Source organism: Aplidium turbinatum, chromosome 12, assembly GCF_918807975.1.
Source record: "Aplidium turbinatum chromosome 12, kaAplTurb1.1, whole genome shotgun sequence".
NCBI lineage: Eukaryota > Metazoa > Chordata > Ascidiacea > Aplousobranchia > Polyclinidae > Aplidium > Aplidium turbinatum.
In genome coordinates, this window is record NC_137483.1 from 18,068,081 (window position 1) to 18,087,842 (window position 19,762).

Below are 19,762 nucleotides of genomic sequence, written 5' to 3' on the forward strand. Positions count from 1 at the left end.
GTACAAAGAATTTATAACTTGCAGTGTCACAGTGCAAAGACAATAATTTAGAACTGATGACGTATTGTATATAAATCCAAGTGCTTTCTGTTTGAGTTTTTTTTTCGTAGAAGACTTTATCGGAGGCTTAGTTCTGGTAGTGCTCGTGTGTGTGCACTCGGATGCACATGTGTGGCAGGCATTCACGTTGTGACGCCGCGTGATTTTACTGGATTTTTTTTGTAGGGTTTGGTGCCTCCGGTTTTGTTGTAAATGATGAAAAGGAATGGCCCCTTCATGTTGAATTATATAGGTGGCCAACTGGCCATGGTGTGGTAAATGCGTTATCTGCATGTCTCAAAGACCAAAAGAACTTGCAGTTGCTGACTATTGTCAATATTAGCGTCTTTTTCTGCATTTGGAATTTTTATCCATCATTTTCTTATCACAGAAATTCTTCTTCTGAAGAATTGGATGCAGAACCACATATGGTTGCTGAAGCACCCATGATGCATGCCGGAACATCATTTGAAAATGTAGCCAGGTATTGAATATGGTGTATCCCTTTCTGCTTTATGTCAGTTTTTGTTCTGAGCAACGAGTCACATCCGCTATTGCGGTATTTTTCATCAGCCGGTTGTGTTCATTAGTTCTTTTTTTACGACAGAAATCTTGCATCAACATTAACGGAGACTTCAGGTGATGCGATGACAAACGCCAAGAAGAGCCGCAAGCAGGTGAGGTTGAAAAAAAAAACTTTTAACCTTATAAGGCCCACTTTATCATATACAGTATGCAACATGAAGTTTGGTCCTTTTCAGCCCCCCTCAGATATCGCAAAACTTCTTCTTTTTAAATGAAAGCCTGGTGACGCTATCGAGCTACAGTTTATTTGTTGAAAACCGATTGGGAGATATAAGTCACATGACTTCAGCTAATTTTGTTTTTTGACCTTTTGCGGTAAATTGATAAAGTTAATGCAGATTTATAATAATAATGATGCTTGTTTTTTATCGTGAGGCGACAATTTATCGAAAGACAATTTATCGAAAGACAATTTATCGAACGACAGTTAATCGAACGACAGTTAATCGAACGACAGTTTATCTGACGACAATTCATCGAAACGACAGTTAATCAAACCGACTGTTATCGAAACAACAGTTCATCGACCGACTGTTTATCGAAACGACAGTTCATCGACCCACTGTTTATCGAAACGACAGTTTATCAAACGACGAATCTCCCGAAACAAATTTTATCTAAAATTTTAATGCGCATATGCAATGGAATATTCAAGGCGTTTTAAATGTACATTTCAATCATATTCATTTATTTTGAATACACGGATACAAAATATTTATGGTTTACAAGTTGTGTGCAATTGCTCGAAGATATCTGTTTATGTCAATATTCGTTGAGTGATAATCTTGGACAATGCCCTTCAGCCGTTGATATTTACAGTTACAAGTTGTATGCAATTGCTCGAAGATATCTGTTTATCTCAATATATTCTATTATTCTATTAACTGTCGTTTCGATTAACTGTCGTTCAATTAATTTTCGTTCGATGAACAGTCTTTTCGATAAACTGTCGTTTCGATTAACCGTCTTTCGATTAATTGTCAGTCGATAAACTGTCGTTTTGATCAATAGTCGTTCGATAAACTGTCGTAGTACCGTTTTTTATATAGAGCTATGTCCATCGCAGAATGCGTTGCTCCTCAACGCTTTACAAAGCAGTATTACGTCGATCAACGACAAACGATAGCTGACCTGTCTTTTTGTGTTAACTCTTAAAAGTGGTCAAAAGAAGTCGCCTATTTTGCCTTTTTGACCCTAATTTGTCTCCTACGTCGATGATTAGTAGTTTCCAAACGTCAAATTTTCCGTATTTGGAACTTCAGGGCCGTGTCTACATCTTTATGACGTCTCACTGGTGTAAAAAATTTAAGCGTCGAGTTTTTACCCAAAAACCCCATCACATCAGACCTCTATGAAGATTAAAAATGGTGAAAATATGAAATATCACAGTGTGCTGGTTAACTGTAACTACTGAGTTGTCTGCAGGATTTGATGAAGAGCATGAAAGAAGACGATGATGAGAAAAGCTCTACCAAGGAGGGCATTCTCTATTCTTTACAACACGATCATTGTTATTGCGAAGCAGTAAGTTGTGAAAAATAGTTCAGAAATGTGCTAACTAGTCAGCAAAAATGACGCATTTTGATGTCTAGGAGGTATGCATAAGGTATAACATTGTCATATGATGATTAAAATGTTATACCATTCCTTCAGATGTGGTCAAGCGAAAGAAATCGTTCTAACCTCATCAAGGTGACATTGCCAAGCAGAAATGTGCAAAGGTAAAAGCTGTCTCAATTTTTAGGGATGTTCTTATATTTAAATATTTCCTACTAAAGTAGCATGCATTTATTCTGCATATGTTTTATCAGCAAGAAATGTGCTATTGTACTCAAAGGCACAAATTTGTAAGAACGCACTCGTACATACCCTGATTCACGGCATCTGCTGGGCACTGCATTCTGCACCCCTGGTTATACCCATGGCCGCCTTGCAAATTGAAGAGAGCCATGCTTTGACTCTAAAATTAAGTTTTGTGTATTTTGGACTGCCTGGTGAGACGTCTGACCAATGCTCTGAAGGTTATGGGTGTGATATCCAGCATGTTGTATTTGGTGTAACTCATTATTGCACCAATACCAAGACAGAAAATCCGTCGTTTTTACATTAAATCAATGCAAAAATAACGGATTTTACTGTCTGAGTACATTGTATGTTAACCACACACTTACACGACCTCTCATTGCAGTGCTGGTGCGAATCCAGACATCGACCCAAACGGCGACTCGAGCTCTTCAAAAGAAGGATACAAGCTTATAGGCCCAAGCAGTAAGCAAGTAGAGGCTGCTACAGATCCCAACATCAAGGTATGAATTGGTCAAGTCTGACACTTTTTTATGTCTGCACTGACGTAAATCAAAATAAGTCTCAGCGTAAAAAATAAACGAATTTCAAACGGCGTTTCGTGGTTAACAATAGTGGTTAATCAAATGAAGTCTCAGCAAAAATGTCTCAACTAAAGTTGCTAGATATCGCTATATCGCCTATACCCGCAAGATATCAGCTAATTTACATCTACCTCATTGGAACAATAACTTTCTCGTTTACATGGGTACGGGAAGGTAAATATGAAAACCGCCTACCCAAATGATCCCTACAATTACAAATGCTGTAAATAAACAAAAACCGTCGCTGGATTTAAGACTAAATCTAAACTCAGTAATTTTACCAATGTACCCTCAATCCCTTCTTTTCACTTATCCATTCTCTTGCTTACCCCTTAATTCTTACTCCCAACATCTCTCTTATGTTGTTTATTTGGCACAGTTTATTAGTTTTCAACTTGTTTGCCTTTCACTTGAGTATTTCTCAGGCGAAAGCGATGAGGTTGATATCCGAGTTACGTCATCGCAAGCCAAGTGAGGTCATGGTGTGCACTGAGCGAGTGTTGGTTCAAGGGAAATCCGCCTTCATCGTGCAAGACTTCTATTCCTGCGAGATATGTGGGAAGCGTTTCACGGCGCCGAACTCTTTGTATGGTCACTACAGGGCACACGCAGGTAGTTTTTCCTTCAATTTGAAAGCACGTTTTCGTTAGTTTTACGGATCCCCCAGACAAAATCCGTCATTTTTACGTCTGCAGACGTTGATACGATGTAGAAATGACGGATTTTGTTGGCTGGGTTAATGTTGTTCTACAAGGCATAACGTCACAGACACGAAAGTCAAAGACCACACTTTTTTGTTGACAAATTGCCGAAATCAGCTTTTGCACATTAGCACACGAAAGCGTCCACAAACAAGTTTTCTTGTTGATGCTGTCTAATATGCAAGGACACGTGCCAAACAAAAACAACATTTTAATTTCAAAATTTATATTAAAAGGTTCTAACGTCTTTTTTCACGTTCATTTCCGTCAATGTTGTTTTTGCGTGGCATTATTTCTGTATTCAAATCATACTACTTTTACACTGTGATCTTATTTGATCAAGCTTGTGCTATGCACAAACTTGAAATGATATGAAAACCATCTCGAGTCATACGAACTGTCTATGAGGGATGACCAAGGAGAAATGATGAGTCATGAACGGATAAATGACCAAGCATTTATGATATAAATCTCACAACGATTCTGATCTCCTGTTTATGAAATAACACTTGCTGACTATTCAGTAAACAACGTTTGTGCTGCTAAAAGCGAAACTCAATCTGCAGGTTGGAATTATTGGCTGTTTTTGAGTTGTAGTTCAAAGTGCAGCGTATTAGTACGTAGGTCGCTTTAGTTCTTTCGCTTTATTGAATCAGCAATATGTTCCGCATTGATTGTAATTGTTTTCGCTTCATTTGTAGTTTTACAATTTTTTGATTTTTATCTTGTGATTTCAATTCCCGACATTTATTTTGATCTTGGTTAGGCATCAAGCCTTACCGGTGCAAAGTATGCGGCCAGAAATTCACCAGGTCGCACAGTCTCGCCTACCATGGGATGATTCACGAGAATACAGCGAGATTTGAATGTGAGATCTGCAAGAAAAAGTTTCGCCACCCTACACATTTCAAGGTATCCCTTTGCATGTTCCATTGTTCCTGCTGGTTAATGCTGAAATAAAGCAGGGCAATGTATAACACACATGTGAACGTTTTTTTTTTTAATTTGAGCATTGTGATAGTTTTATTCATTGGATTACATATTTCTTTACAATGTGGAAACATGGACTTAGTCATCACAAATAGTAAAACGACTTGAAACATTTGAAATGTGGAGTTGTAGAAGAATGTTTAAAATTTCATGGAAGGATAAAATCACAAACGAAGATGTACTATCTAGAATACAAACCAACATGGAAATTCTACAAACAATTAAATCAAGAAAATTGAAATATTTTGGTCATATGATTCGCTGTAGTTCTATTCAAAGACAACTACTAGAAAGAGAAATAAATGGAAAACAAAACAGGGGCAAACCACCAAGAATTTGGACTAATGATATTAAAGACTGGTCAAGACTTAATTGCAAAACTGCAGTAGAAAAATCTCACAACAAAGAAACTTGGCGCTTCATTGCCTCCAACCCTCGACGAGAGGAAGGAACTTGATGATGATGGTGCACATTCCGTCAGCTGAAAACTGTGTAGGCATGTTTCAATTATCTAGTAACAAGTTTATAGATTTAGCCATGGCATGACTTAATGTGTATTTTCAATCAAGATATTTCTCACGGCACTTCAAACTGCTGATGTTATTTTCATGATTTTAACATTGCATGATGCGTAACTCCATGCGCAGTACTGAACAGAAAGTTGATGGTTGAAGTAAAAGTTAGTTCTCTGCAGTGGCAGCTTAGCATGCAGCTAATTAGCTTTCGCAAGCAGTTAGAAAAGTAAAGTTAAATTACGTGTGTCAATGATTCAACGTCATTATATGTAGTACGAATGTAAAAAGGGCAGATTTTGCTACCTCGATTGCATAGCACCATAAATTATTTGTGAATTAATTTCTGGTCATAGTTTTGCTTCAACTTGGTCGCCTTTTATTTTGCAGATGTTATACCTGTGATGGTGGAAGTCGCTTTGTATTTTGCTTCTACTTTCAGATCAGAATTCCGATCCCGTGGTTGTCTAGTCTTGTACACAGTTGTATTCTTTGGCAGTTTATATGTAGCACTGAAGATGAAAACAGTTGAGTTTTTGAACGTTTGCTGAACATGAGTTTAGTTTCTTCAAGTTAGACTCTTTATTATTTGATCAGATTGACCAGGCGCTCATACCGTTTTGTTCTTACGTTTATATACTTAACAAAAAGTTAAAATTACCAGGCCTAATCATATGCAAATGAAGAAACAAATGTTGATCTCTCAGATTTTATTGCAGTGGTGTACCAGCTCTGCTGTGACACATTGAGCACTTTAGTTTTGAATAGTTACTTTCCATTTCTGAAATATATATTAGTGAATGATGTTATGTAGTGACCCACAGCAAAGCCCATCATTTTTACATTGATTCAACGTCTGCAAACGTTTAAACAATCTGAAAAGTCATCTAGTTTACGTGAGTCTATCTACGGCAGTTGTTAGCACAGGTTTGGACAGTTAGATCTTTTTTAGTATTTACTATTTGCCAATAAGATTAAAGTCACACCAACTCGACTTTTTGCGGATTATATTAGGTTTAAAGATTCCAATTTTTTGAAAACCGAGAGTAAAATTACAATCCAAAATAAAACAACAGTCATTAACGATTCTAATAAATTTATTACAGATTTACACAAAAAGAAATGGCTTTGTAAATCTGTGCCTTTCTTTGGTGTTTTGAGAAAAGATCTTTAATTTCGAGCCAAACAATAATCCTAGACACAGTTATATAGGACGAAGTTTGTTGTGAAAAATCACTGAATAAATTAAGTTTTAGTTGGTAATTAAAACAAATAACGTTGCTTTTTAACAATTAACATTCGCGTCTCCTTTCAGGAGCACAAACACCGACACACAGGAGAAGAGCCTTATGTTTGCACAGACTGCCCTCGTCGGTTCAAGACTCGTAACACATTTCGTCGCCATATGCTTACTAAGCATCAGAAGAAGATCACGCCAATGGGTAGCTTGTCCAACAACTCAAGGATCATCAACTTCATTCGTAAACCAGGCGTCGCTAGGTCAAATGCTTCCCGAGCTCAACCGGACAATGAATGAAGTTTTACTGCAATGAAACAAGATATGAGATGATACTATGCTGCTGCGTAATGTATAAAGGGTTGTTTTGGTGTCAAATGCCCATACAGCAAAACCCGTCATTTTTATATTGATTTCAACGTCTGCAGAATCAATGTAAAAATGACGGATTTTGTTGTATGAGTGGCGACATTTTGTTGCTTTTTCAACCTGTGTCATCAGTTGACAACCAGCATGACAGTTTCGACACCGCCATGGGACGTCATGCGTTATTCAAACATCCCCAAAGAGTTGTGGGAGTATGTTGCTATTTTTCATCTCGACATTGTTGAAGTGCTTTACCTGTGAAGTTTTGAAAATATCAAGACATGCCATGATATTAGAGAACGTTTCCACCAGCACTAAGTTTTTGACATAATTTGAAAGTAAAAACCGTTTTCCAAACCAAAAGTCGCTTAACTTTGCTTCCCATCGACAGGGTTATTTAATTTTGCAAATCAAGAGTGCAGCAACTGATTTTTTAAAGTTATATTTCTCCTTAGTTTATTTTGTAGCTTAATATGTTATTAACTTATTGTTTTTGAACACTCAATCAAATGTATCTGTGTGAAGTATCTTGTTGCTTATAACGGAATCCAGTTGTTTATTTTCAACCAGCAGTGGTTCGTAAAAAGTTTTAGGGTGCTAAAAGTTGAGTGCGAGGATATATTTAAAAAAATCCAGTAGACATTCATGTGTGGGTGTTTTGCTCAAAATATTTAGAAGTACAATCAGATCTCGTTTCTCAAAACCCCAAATTAAAGGAATGCAGAGGAATTTATTTTCACACGAATCAGTTCAATCATATATCGCTAAAAAAAAATTTTGATCTATGTATGATTGAACTGACCAATCATAAAATTTCAAAATGTTGACTGTAATAGAATGACCTGAATTGTCTTTCATTGTGCTTGCATTTGCGTTGCTGACGTTAAATCAATAATAGCAGATTATGCTTGAAAAGAAATATTGTTTTCTTGTGTGCATTTGTACCGTTTCATTTACCACCTTTTATTCCACTATGTGCTTTATTTAAACGTGTCATTCATTGTAAATCAAACATAGAATGCATATAACTTATCAATTAAAACAATAAAAACTATTAATACTACAAAAAGTTAGCCAATCATCAGTTCAATCATATATTGCTAAAAAAATTTTTTATCTATGTATGATTGAACTGACTCGTGTGAAAATAAATTTCTTTGCATTACAAGACATGTAACCGAATCGTTCATATCGAGCATTGTTGTGGGTTTGACACCTGTCAGAAGATATTTCATTTTCTAAATTAAAGGAATTGCTACTCTGTTACATTAAAAGTTACAATAAATAGTTACCTGTTAAAAGAAACGCGTGTTTCAAACTTCGCTTTAATAGGAAATGGTGTCCTATGTGAAGTTCAAGTCGTTTTCAAGATTGTTGCAAGTGGCCCACCTTAGGTTTGCTACACTTTTCAACTGGCATTCTGACTGATGAGTTTATGGTTTTCCCTTCATTTTTTTCTCATTTTGTTTAATTATTTTTATTGTGGTTTCGTTTGAATGATGATGAATATTAAATACAGTGCCGTGCACTGAACGTCTGCTAGTAGTAGCACCTGAGTGAAAGCAATAGCAGGTTGTTTTTGAATGTAGCTGAATCAGTTTCTGAGGGTTACGAGTAGCCTACTCCGCGTCATTAGTGGGTGTTTGTGTGAAATGCTTGTAAGTAGCCTAAGTTGCAACCCTGATAACTTGAAACCAAAAAAAAGTTTTCTTTTTCCTTATAGGCCTACAGTAGAATTCGTCACCAAGGAGATTAGAAAAAAAGTGAGAAATTAGGCGAACAGGTCAAAACTATAATAATTTCTGTCAGGTCCGACAAACTATGACAAATAAGACGAACTGACAAATTCTGTTGTACTAGAAATATCTGATCACACTTCATTCTACTTGTAAACGAATGGAGTCTGGCACAAAGTGACAACTGAGAAATCTAGACTGCTTAAATTGAAGTTTTTCGAAACGGTAATTGTCTATGTTACTATGATGGACGATGGGTAGCCCAGTAACGACTAAGGGTACGTGCCCCCCAATCATTTTGACGTTCCAGTAAAAAAGTATATTAGTTTTTAGAGAAAAAATCATAAGATTGGTTTGAAACTTTTCTAAATTATAAAGTATAGGGGTCAACCGTCACTTAAATTGCGCAGTTCATGCACTTAAACTTTTCTGTTTAAAACATTAAATACAAGACAAAAATAGCAGTGACATTTCAAGAATACGTCATTATTAAAGTTGGCCTTTAAACATTGTGACCAACCAAGTATTTACGGACGTGCTTGTGACATCATTTATCGTTTTTCGGTCGGTCGCATTAGAGTTTTGATAGTTTTTATCTCTCAGTTGTCAACCGTAGCCATTGAATGAGACAATCTGATTTTTAAACAGTTTATTACCATGATGGCTTTCTTACATGAGGCATTATCTTTTTTTTATCACTCATCAGCGCAAATTATTAGCCTAAACCTAATTATCTTATTCTTATTTAGCCTACTAGTTCAGGCCCTTAGGGGAATCTTTAGGCTAAACGTGTTACACGTTGTTTTTTTGCAGTTGGTCAACCCAACTTTGATTTTAGTGGGTGCCGCAACTTTTTGGGTCACGTGATCACCCTCAAATCGGGGATTTCCCCAAAAATCACGTTTCAGCTGTTTTTACGCTATTTTGTGCAATTGCATATTTGATTTTTGCGTATTTTAACTTAAAAAGCACACACAAATAAGTGAGACAAAACAAACACAAAATAGTTTGATTGATGACGTCATCAATTTTTTTTTGCTTTTTTAACCTATTTTGGTCGTTTGCTGTTGGTTTTAGTTGGAGTACCGGTTACTGATACCATTTCACAATTCCCAAAAGTAGTTTCGTCATGATTGCATCTTTTATGACGTCATCATTACATTATTAAGACGAGACAACTTGAAACTTAGGAACCAAAGGTAAGTTTATTCTGAAAAAAGCGATCAAATATAACTATCATTATAAATTTTGCAAAGGCTTAAAATTTTGCAATTGCAAGCAATAACAACAATACCAGTACAATATGACGCAATAATGACGTCATCAAGGATATAACCAGAAAAGCAACTACTAGGGGTGAATTTCCCTTTTAGCCATGCCACTTTAAAAGTTAAAATAATATGTAATTAACTAATTATGATCTACAAATCAAATGAATACACGACACCAGATTATGCAATGTCTGAGTCTTAACACTGTCAATTCAAGATGAAAAAACTACCAGTAGCGGATTTTAGTGTTATTCATACCATAAGCCTACGTAATTTGATGTTAAGAAAATTCGTACGACAAGTTTTTTCAAGTTACAACATAGAATTTAGAAAATCAAAAGCATTTCTTGAATGGTCAGTGTGGATTGGAGATGAAACGTCAATGTGGATTGAAGATGAAACATCAGAGAGGATTGGAGATTGTGTGGTCGAATTGCATGTTTCGTACTCGCATGAACAAAGGCTTGTGCATTTTATGGATTTTTTCTTTCAGGAATATTGAGAGCCATAAGTAGATTAACAACTACAATGATGTATCATTTCGTGAATCGATGATGCGGATTGGCTTGAGGTCCAAAACGGAACAAGCTGATTTGCATCATTATGTTTCCAACCCCAAGCTAAAAGAGAAGATAGTTGCTGAACATTTACGAGGTTTGATTTCCATATTTCAGCTTGATATATCGCTCTGTGTGAATGGGTAGCCACTTTAACAAGTCGAAATTCTGCCACTGAAATTGACTAGAATGAAACCGCCAACCAATCATAAGCTGCGGTTTAAGTGACGTAAAAAATTGCGAAAATAAGATCATAGAAAGCAAATTAAGCGATGGATTTTTTGTCAGCTGGTTGGCTTAGGGGTTAGGGTTAGGGCTAGAAAGTAGTCATTTCATTGACGCGTGTTCGATTCTCACCTCTGCTATTGCTCTTTTTCTTCTGTAATTTCCAAATAAAGTTCAAAACAAGCCTTAACTCTCTGAATGAGAGCTATAAGGGTCACAATTGGACGGTAGCCTCTTATAACACGTTCTGATTGGTTGGCGGTTGCATTGTAGTCAATTTCAGTGGCAGAATTTCGACTTGTTAAAGTGGCTACCGTGTGAATGCTGCATCAGAGCAGCTGACGTTGGTGGCAGCCTTTGAATAATGCAACCATTGGTAAACATCATATAACGGCAATCGTCTGCATCCGTGATAGTAGGACCATTGCCATAAAGAGCCATGACATACTTTTGTATGTCATTTATAGAACTAGGAGAGCTTGAGAAATTTAGAGAGTTAAATAAACCACACATTTCGGTAAGATTAAGCATCCAACCATCCCAAGCCTTTCTTTCCAAAGCCGAAAAAAGACGAAACAGTAGCCTATCACAGCCTGTGATAGCATAAAACAAAGGCAAAGAAACGCAAATCATCAGAGACTGAGGTAAAGATAAAACAATATCATGGATTGAAATGAAGCGAGTTTTGTGCAAAACCGCAGTTTTACCCTCACAACCGGTAGCGGTCGTCGAAGCAGACTACGCCGACTTAAAAACGGCGTCACACAGGGCTTAGTCTTGGCTCCTGTCCTGTTCAACATATACACCTATGACTTGCCCCCCACCATCTCCAGGAAATATGCTTACGCAGACGACCTGGCACTCCTGCACTCAGCAGGAAACTGGCAGTCAGTGGAGAGGAATCTCAGCCAAGACATGCAAACACTATCAGCATACCTCCGGAAACGGAAGCTACAGCTCAGCAAGGCAAAGACAGTGTCGGCGGCCTTCCACCTTAACAACCGGGAGGCACAGCGTGAGATAAACATCAAAATTGATGGGGAGCGCTCGCCCTACTGTGCCGAACCTACTTATTTCGGCATAACTCTGGACAGGTCACTCACGTACCGCCGACACTTGGAGTCACTGCGCAAAAAACTATCTACACGCGTCGCACTTTTGAGGCAATTGGCGGGTTCCGGTTGGGGAGCTGGTGCTAAAACTCTTCGTATAGCTACCCTAGCCCTTGTTCATTCCACCTTTGAATAGACTACTGCGCACCAGTCTGGTGCCGTAGTTCTCACACCTACCACATTGATACCGCCATCAACGATGCACTGCGTACTGTGAGTGGATGCCTGCGTCCCACTCCGACGGACTACCTACCCATCCTAGCAGGCATCCAACCCCTTTGAGCTACGTCGTAAAGGAGCCACGATTTCTCTCGCTCGCCGCGCTCTGGACCCCGACCATCTCCTCCATGCAACATTCAAGCGACCACCACCTTCAAAGCAACGGTTGAAATCAAGACGCCCCTTTGTGCCTGCCGCACAACAACTACTTCAGAACACAGAAGAACTTGGTTTAAGTGCGAAACACTGGATGAACCACATGTGGAACACGGAGTGGCAAAACCACACCTCCACGTTCCGTGACTTCATACCCGACGCCGATCCCCGTCTACCGGGGATGTCCCTTACAAGGCTTGCGTGGGTCAAGCTTAACCGACTGCGAACTGGCGTCGGCCGTTTTTGTTCGGACATGCACAAGTGGGGCCTGGCTCCTTCACCAGAATGCGAGTGTGGTGCCACTAAACAGACCGCAGACCATGTCATCCACCACTGCCTAACCCACCGACCTCCACACGATGCGCATGGTCTGAAGGTCCTGGACGACGAGACTGTTGAGTGGCTGATGATTTCTTGCCCTCCAATCGAGCCTGGAAAGATCTGCTCATACGCCGATGATGAGTAGTTTTTTTGGTAGTTACATTCATGACAGGCCTATCACTAATCAACCTGTATAAAATACTGGTTATTGCCTACCTACTATACTAACCTACAAGAAAAACATCTGAAAAAACAATCACAAAACAAAGTTATGACGTCATCCATGATGTAATGCTGACGTCATATTTGAAGAGGGAATTATTTTAGCATTGGTAACTTATTGTAATCAAAAAAGTAACACCAACAACAAACAAGCGACTACAATAAGAAAAAAACTAGCAAAAAATTAGTGTTATGACGTCACAATGACGTCATTAATAACATAATTTTGGGTGATTTTTATCTCGTGTATTTTGTAGTAGCAGTCAGACCAAATATAAAAAATAACGTATCTAATTGGATAGAAATGCCGCGAAAAGAGCTCAAAATTGATTTGGGGGGAATCCCCGATTTGGGGGTGATCACGTGACCCAAAAGTTGCGGCACCCGCTAAAATTGAAGTTAGATTCATCAACCACAAAAAAACAACGTGTAACACGTTTAGCCTAAAGATGCTCATTTTTGCCCCTAAGGGCCTAAACTAGTAAGAAAAACATCTGAAAAAAAATCACAAAACACAATTATGACGTCATTCATGATGCAATGCAGACGTCATATTTGAAAAGGGAATTGTTTTAGCACTGGTAACTTATTGTAACCAAAAAAGTAATACCAACAACAAACAAGCGACTACAACAAGAAAAAACAAGCAAAAATGATGTTATGACGTCACAATGACGTCATTGATGACATAATTTTGTTTGATTTTTGTCTCGTGTATTTTGTAGTGGCAGTCAGTCCAAATATAAAAAATAACGTATTTAATTGCATAGAAATGCCGTGAAAAGAGCTCAAAATTGATTTGGGGGTGATCACGTGACCCAAAAAGTTGCGGCACCCACTAAAATTGAAGTTAGATTCATCAACAACAAAAAAGTGCAAAAAAACAACGTGTAACACGTTTAGCCTAAAGATGCTCATTTTTGCCCCTAAGGACCTGGAACTATAGCCTACGTGGAGTTTAAGAAAGACATAAATTTGTGTTCTGATAACAGCAATTACCTGTAGCCAGCAAATTTTCTGTGACGGAATTTAAAAGTAAAAAGTAATTTTACGTAGCCTATATTGGGATTACTCGCTTTAATTTTAAAAAAGGCCTACCTAACTAACTTGACCCCTCAGTGAGATCTGAATTTGGTAAATTGGGTATTGCTTTCTTGTTAAAAAGCTTTTAACACTAACTTTCGTTTCATTTTGTCGGAAAAATCTTTGCCTTTCATTTCGAAATCGTAGCAATTTGGTTTTGCTATGCGCAGAAAAAAAAATGCAAGAGATGTTACATCACAGAATGAGTATAGGCTAATAAAGTAAAAATTGAGCGAACTTGCATGCACAGTAAACAACTTGGTCAAGATATATGAATTATACTTTTACATGGAAATGTTTTAAGCAAAAGACAATGTATTTTAAAATTTTCTTCATTTTTATTACCGTACATAAATCCTTTGTGTTGATTTTCTTTTTGGGTCAAACTTGTTTAACAGAATAAAGTCCTTTGTCTGATTTGCTTCAAACACCTCTATAGCGATTTTATCACGTTTCAGCAAAAGCAATCAAATTTTGTTTTCAACAAACTACTAGGTAAAGGTGGTCTCATTTTCAACAAACTACTAGGTAAAGGTGGTCTCATACTTGATTCAAGTGTTGGGTGTGTGAAGATAAGGTTCTCATTGTACTAAGCCTTCCGCACTAAGGAGGGTGGCCAGTTCCTTTCGGTCGCCTTTCCAACAGCAATTATGCGCACCCAATTTATTACACCCTAGGTAGAGGTGAGCGGTGTTTTCAACAACCAGCTGAAGTCGGGAGTCGAACTAGGATTGCATGATGGGAAAACAAACGCCTTATCCGTTACGCCAAACAAACAAGCTAGACATATCGTAAAATTGTAGACCAATGAGGTCCAAATTAATTTTGTCCGTGGTTACTTGTTTGCGAGTTAATGACTATGTTGGTTCAAACTACTGACGCTGAATTTGTAATTGTTGATAAAATCATTTTATAATGCTGGTTAACAATATGATGCACCGTCGAAACGTTGTATCAACAAGAGTGTGTGTGTAAGACTGAGATATTTGCCAAAGTTAATATCACTATTGAACTAGGCCTACTTTGTTCTTACTGAACTGGCGATGAGCAAAATAAATCACTGCAATAAGTATTGTGTAATGATCTTATCGTAACTCCCTGGAAAATGCTTTTTGTAGGCTACTCTGCAGGAAAGACCTACCTAACACAGCGTGAGATAGGTTATTTGTAAACGGTGAATTACATTTACAGTCAATGGGCTACAATGCTACATTACTCACTAAACCAAAAAAGAAACTTTGATTACATTTACTGAACAATCTTTCATGAACATAATTTGGCGTAAAAGCTAACATTTTTTAACCTTTCACAAGCCCCGATTTGTTTTTGTCGCGTGGTAAAAGGTGGTTATCATGGTTCTGTTCAACTCATCAAAGCAATATATTTTCAACTTCCCTCACCATTGAAAATTTCTGTGCAGCCTACGCCACTAATTTAAAATGTCCTTTTTCTTCAAGGTTTACGCCACGGAAGATCAACCGTAGACCAGGTTACTCTGATGATCTAAGACATCGAGGACAGCTTCTCGGCAAAAAAGAAGGCTGACGCCGTGTTTGTCGATCTCACGGCTGCCTACGACACTGTATGGCACAGCGGCCTTACCTGCAAACTACTCCGTCTCCTTCCTGACAGGCACATGGTCCATATGATTATGGAACTTGTGCAAAACCGCAGCTTTACCCTTTCCACCGGTAGCGGCCGACAAAGTAAACTACGTCGACTCAGGAACGGCGTCCCACAGGGCTCTGTCCTGGCTCCCCTCCTTTTTAACACTTACATCTATGACCTGCCTGACACCATCTCCAGGAAGTATGCTTACGCAGACGATCTGGCTCTCCTGCATCCAGCCGGAGATTGGCAGTCAATGGAGAGAAACCTAAGCCAGGACATGTCAACTATATCAAAATATCTCCAGAAATGGAAGCTACAGCTCAGCAAGGCAAAGACAGTGTCGGCGGCTTTCCATATAAACAACAAGGAAGCAAAACGTGAGATCAACATTACCACCGATGACGAACACCTCCCCTACTGCGCCGAACCCACCTACCTCGGCGTAACCCTGGACAGGTCACTCACGTACCGACGACACCTGGAGTCACTGCGCAAAAAACTATCTGCGCGCGTTGCACTTTTGAGGCGGCTGGCTGGTTCCGGCTGGGGAGCTGATGCGAAAACCCTTCGCACAGCTACCTTGGCCCTCGTCCATTCTACCGCCGAGTACTGCGCACCAGTGTGGTGCCGCAGCTCTCACACCCGCCACATTGACACCGCCATCAATGACGCACTACGCACTGTGACTAGATGCCTGCGTCCCACTCCAACGGACTGCCTTCCCATCCTTGCAGGCATCCAACCTGCTGAGCTTCGCCTTAAAGAAGCCATGATTTCCCTTGCTCGTCGCGCGCTGGACCCCGGCCACCTCCTCCACAGTACACTCCAGCGCCTACCTGGAGGACAGCAGCGACTGAAATCAAGACGCCCATTTGTGCCCGCTGCACAACAGCTTCTGAACAACGTTGAAGATCTTGGAATAAGTGCGGCACACTGGACGAACTACACATGGAACATGGAGTGGCAAAACAACACCTCCCGACTCCGTGATTTCCTACCCGACGTCGATCCCCACCCTCCGGGAATGTCCCTCGCAAGACTTGCGTGGGTCCGGCTTAACCGCCTACGAGCCGGCGTCGGTCGCTTTCGTTCAGACATGTGCAGATGGGGCCTGGCTCCCTCACCGGGATGCGAGTGTGGCGCCACAGACCAGACAGTAGATCATGTCGTCCATGACTGCCCAATCCATCAACCACCACATGGAACGCTTGGACTGAAGACCCTGGATGACGAGACTGTCGAGTGGCTGATGACATCATGCCCAAACATATAGTCCGGAAGAACAGCTCATACGACGACGAAGAAGAAGGTTTACGCGGGCTGGATTTAGCTGATGTGGGGTTCGGGGTACTTTTAGATCGGGGTCCCCCGTGCAATTCCACGTAGGGGGGCTTTTCAAAAGTCGGGGGGCCCAGGGCACCTGCACCCTCTTCCCCCCCTAAATCTGGGCCTGGGTTTACGTCATACACAGGCCCATTGGAAAGTGAAATGCTCACCATTCCATCTTTGTGACTAGGCTATAGGCTACTGCAGGAACTACTGTAGCCTAATTTCAATACATAATTCATCTTTTTAAACACTTTTGTCGAGTTCAAAAAAATCAAGAAACCCTGGCTGAATTTCGCATACGTCTTCATTTTTGTCTGCTATGAGTCTTGTGCGTGTCTTATTGTTATTGTAAAATTGCATAGGCTATAGCCTAGTATTATTAGGCGAAAATTAGAAAAGGGAAAATGGCCTGGGTTTATAACAAAAGTTCATTGAGTAAAATTTGGAATTTAAAAGACCAAAAATTGCCTGTAATTAAATTTTCATGTCAAGTTAAATATTTGTGCTGCTGGAGTGACCCCCACCACTTCCCCCCCAATCAATTGAGTCACTCTACACCGCTGCCCACACTGCCCAGACCCACAGATTAAATTATTCAAAATGTTTACATCATTCAGCTGTAACATGACACTATGGTACATTAATGAGAAGAATTCCAAGTGTTTGGGGAATTTAAAAATGCAAGTTTAGGCAGGCTGGGATAAGCCTGCTTTATCGCAGCCATCTTCGGAATCAATGTTTATCGTAAGCACGTCTCTGTCTGATGCAAACTCAGTGCACCAAACATCGAGCGACGTTTTCTGGTTACCCTCAATTTGAATCTTCTGCCTTTGAATTTTCTACAATATCAATTTGAATTTATTGCCTGACGGTACTAACGCGCAGAAGTGGCAAAAAACTGTTCACACAGCCTGTTTCATGAAACTTTGTTCAGAAATAAACTTGAAAACAGCCCAAAATATGTGTTTTTGAGTGGATATTTTTGAACACCAAGGTCTGTTTACTAATTTCAAACTGTCGGACCTTTTGTATTCAAGAGCGTAATTTAACTCTGGTGGGCTATCAAAGCTATTAAGTTACTGAAAGTAAATACAAAAGCCTAAAGTTGTAAGTTAATTTGGCTGCTGAGTGTTGATTCATATTAAATGTTAGGCCTACAGCCCTTCATGTAAAATTACAAACCACAAAATGCTGCACAAACTAAATATGTGTGCGCCAGTTTATCTGTATAACCATGGTAGCCTATAACTACAGCCTATGTTATCCGATCAACAATCGCTCATTGATCTGTCAAGAGAAATTATCAAATCACAAGGAAAGGGCAAAGTTTTTGAAAAATAAAACAGTTTTTGAAACGTGAGTGCATGTATCAATTATTTTTAACCATCACAACGGAAAAAGTAGCTCTGCTGCCTCTACATATAGTTGTGTTCAACCAAGGAGTTTTTTTAATGTTAGCGCAGGGATACCTAAAACAGAGAGAAGCGTAGGCTCGCAGCAATTGCCTTTATCTCAGACACTAGAAGGAGGGCAGTAGCTGATAAACATACCGCTGTTTTTTCAAATCTCTTGTCGTATAACTACGTTTGAGGCATTAATAAGAGGCTCTTTTTGCGTTTAGAGAAGTTTAGCCTACCCAGTGATTATGTTTTTCTTGCAGATTTACTTGCAGTGAAGATATTCTGAAAATTGTTGTAACTTTTTTAGTTGCCAGAAAGTGTAAAAGACTCTTTCTTAGAAAGAGCCACAGTTAAGAGCAAGTTCTGTGAAACGTGATTTGCAAAGTATTTATATGGAACAGATGAACACTGAAGGAATGTGGTCAATCTTGGATTCAAGGAATCAACAGAACTGCCAAACATTACAAATAGTAAATAATAAACAAAGAAGATGGTGCACATCTACCTCTCAACCTGGCGAAAGCGTAGTATTAGGTGGAACTGACAATGAATCGTGGATTGCATGGAATCTTGATGGGACAACATTTAGTGATTATAGTTACATTTTTGGAAAGCATGATCCAAACAATCCAGCATCTTTCTTGTACGCCCACGCAGATTCAAAGAAGATTAAGTTGCGAACAGGCCAAAATCCGTCCAACGGCGTAACCTGCCAAGATGACAGAATATTTCAATCTGAAAGATTATTGATTGACCATAAAGGTCATTTGAAACACATGGTTACTGGAAAATTTGTCGGTGCTAGAAGAAGAGGATTAAGTCATGTTTTTAGATTCAGAAAAAGAAAACTCCGACTTGTTTCAAAATCGAAGGCCACGTCGTGGAAACTGATCAAAAATCAGCAAAACAACATTTCATTTTTGGCTGAGGATGAATCTTGAGCTTCTGCTCTGAATCAAGTACTTGATGTTTGAAAAACTGCTAATTAATTTCAAGACGACATTGCAAATAGACGAACCTTTTCACAAAATAAAGCATAATTTTCCCTAAATTAACATTGTGGCCTTAACTAACTCATGGCCACCTGGAAATGCGGCCTGATTTGTCACATTTTGCAGATTTTGATTACAGCTACTGCTAGTGGTTGACTGGCATTTTTTGAGATGTTTTTACTTTTTGCGGTTTCCTAATGACATAAAACTTTTTTGTTGGCTTGGGGAAGCAGTAGCAAATGAGAAAAAGTAAGTTGAAAAATGCAAAATCAGACTGTTATTGAAAATTAACAGTCTGACTAAAATCTTCGAAATCAAATTTTCTTTGTTTTTCAACATGTGAGAATGTTAAAACCTATTGTGTCATCTGGGGAAAAGAATAAAGAAAGCGTAAAAATCTAATTTTTAGAAAAATTTATTTAAACGTTCGCCCAAAGTTAGAAAAACCTGGAAATTTCTGCAAAATGTGACAAATCAGGCCATATCTTTAGGTGGCCATGACTAACTCTTAACTGTGGTTACGGTTAGAGAAGCGTTACTGCTGCTCGCTGTACTAGCGAGTGATCAGCCTTGTGCTGATGGCCGGGAAGAACACCCCTTCTTCACATGTCCTACCCCTGGCACCTGCTGGTTTTGTTGGCTCTTTTCTTTCCACAAAGAGAAGAGTTAAACTGACTGGTGAAGCGGCGGTCGATTACCGAAGTGGCAAGA

General features: G+C 39.1%; 1 protein-coding gene and 1 long non-coding RNA gene across 4 annotated transcripts in view; one reads left to right on the forward strand and one right to left on the reverse strand.

The window, feature by feature from the left end:
- The window catches only part of LOC145781374 (uncharacterized), a 66,827-nt gene extending 58,477 nt beyond the window's left edge, over positions 1-8,350 (forward strand). For 2 of the 3 annotated variants that reach the window (XM_082593161.1, XM_082593162.1), the window contains exons 9-16: positions 431-523; positions 647-716; positions 2,050-2,148; positions 2,278-2,345; positions 2,813-2,930; positions 3,437-3,623; positions 4,479-4,624; positions 6,530-8,350. In XM_082593161.1, the coding sequence (XP_082449287.1) occupies positions 431-523; positions 647-716; positions 2,050-2,148; positions 2,278-2,345; positions 2,813-2,930; positions 3,437-3,623; positions 4,479-4,624; positions 6,530-6,751 (1,003 nt within the window). In that variant the 3' untranslated portion in view covers positions 6,752-8,350. Of the gene's footprint in view, positions 1-430; positions 524-646; positions 717-2,049; positions 2,149-2,277; positions 2,346-2,812; positions 2,931-3,436; positions 3,624-4,478; positions 4,625-5,604; positions 5,742-6,529 lie in introns of all 3 variants that reach the window. The other variant, XR_014290724.1, reaches the window with a different exon arrangement.
- Positions 5,113-18,697, reverse strand: LOC145781375 (uncharacterized). Its single transcript, XR_014290725.1, has 4 exons — positions 18,565-18,697; positions 6,628-6,758; positions 5,614-5,726; positions 5,113-5,190 (listed from the first exon to the last, which is right to left on the reverse strand). It is a non-coding gene; the product is annotated as an uncharacterized LOC145781375 (long non-coding RNA).
- Positions 18,698-19,762: the final 1,065 nt, after the last annotated feature.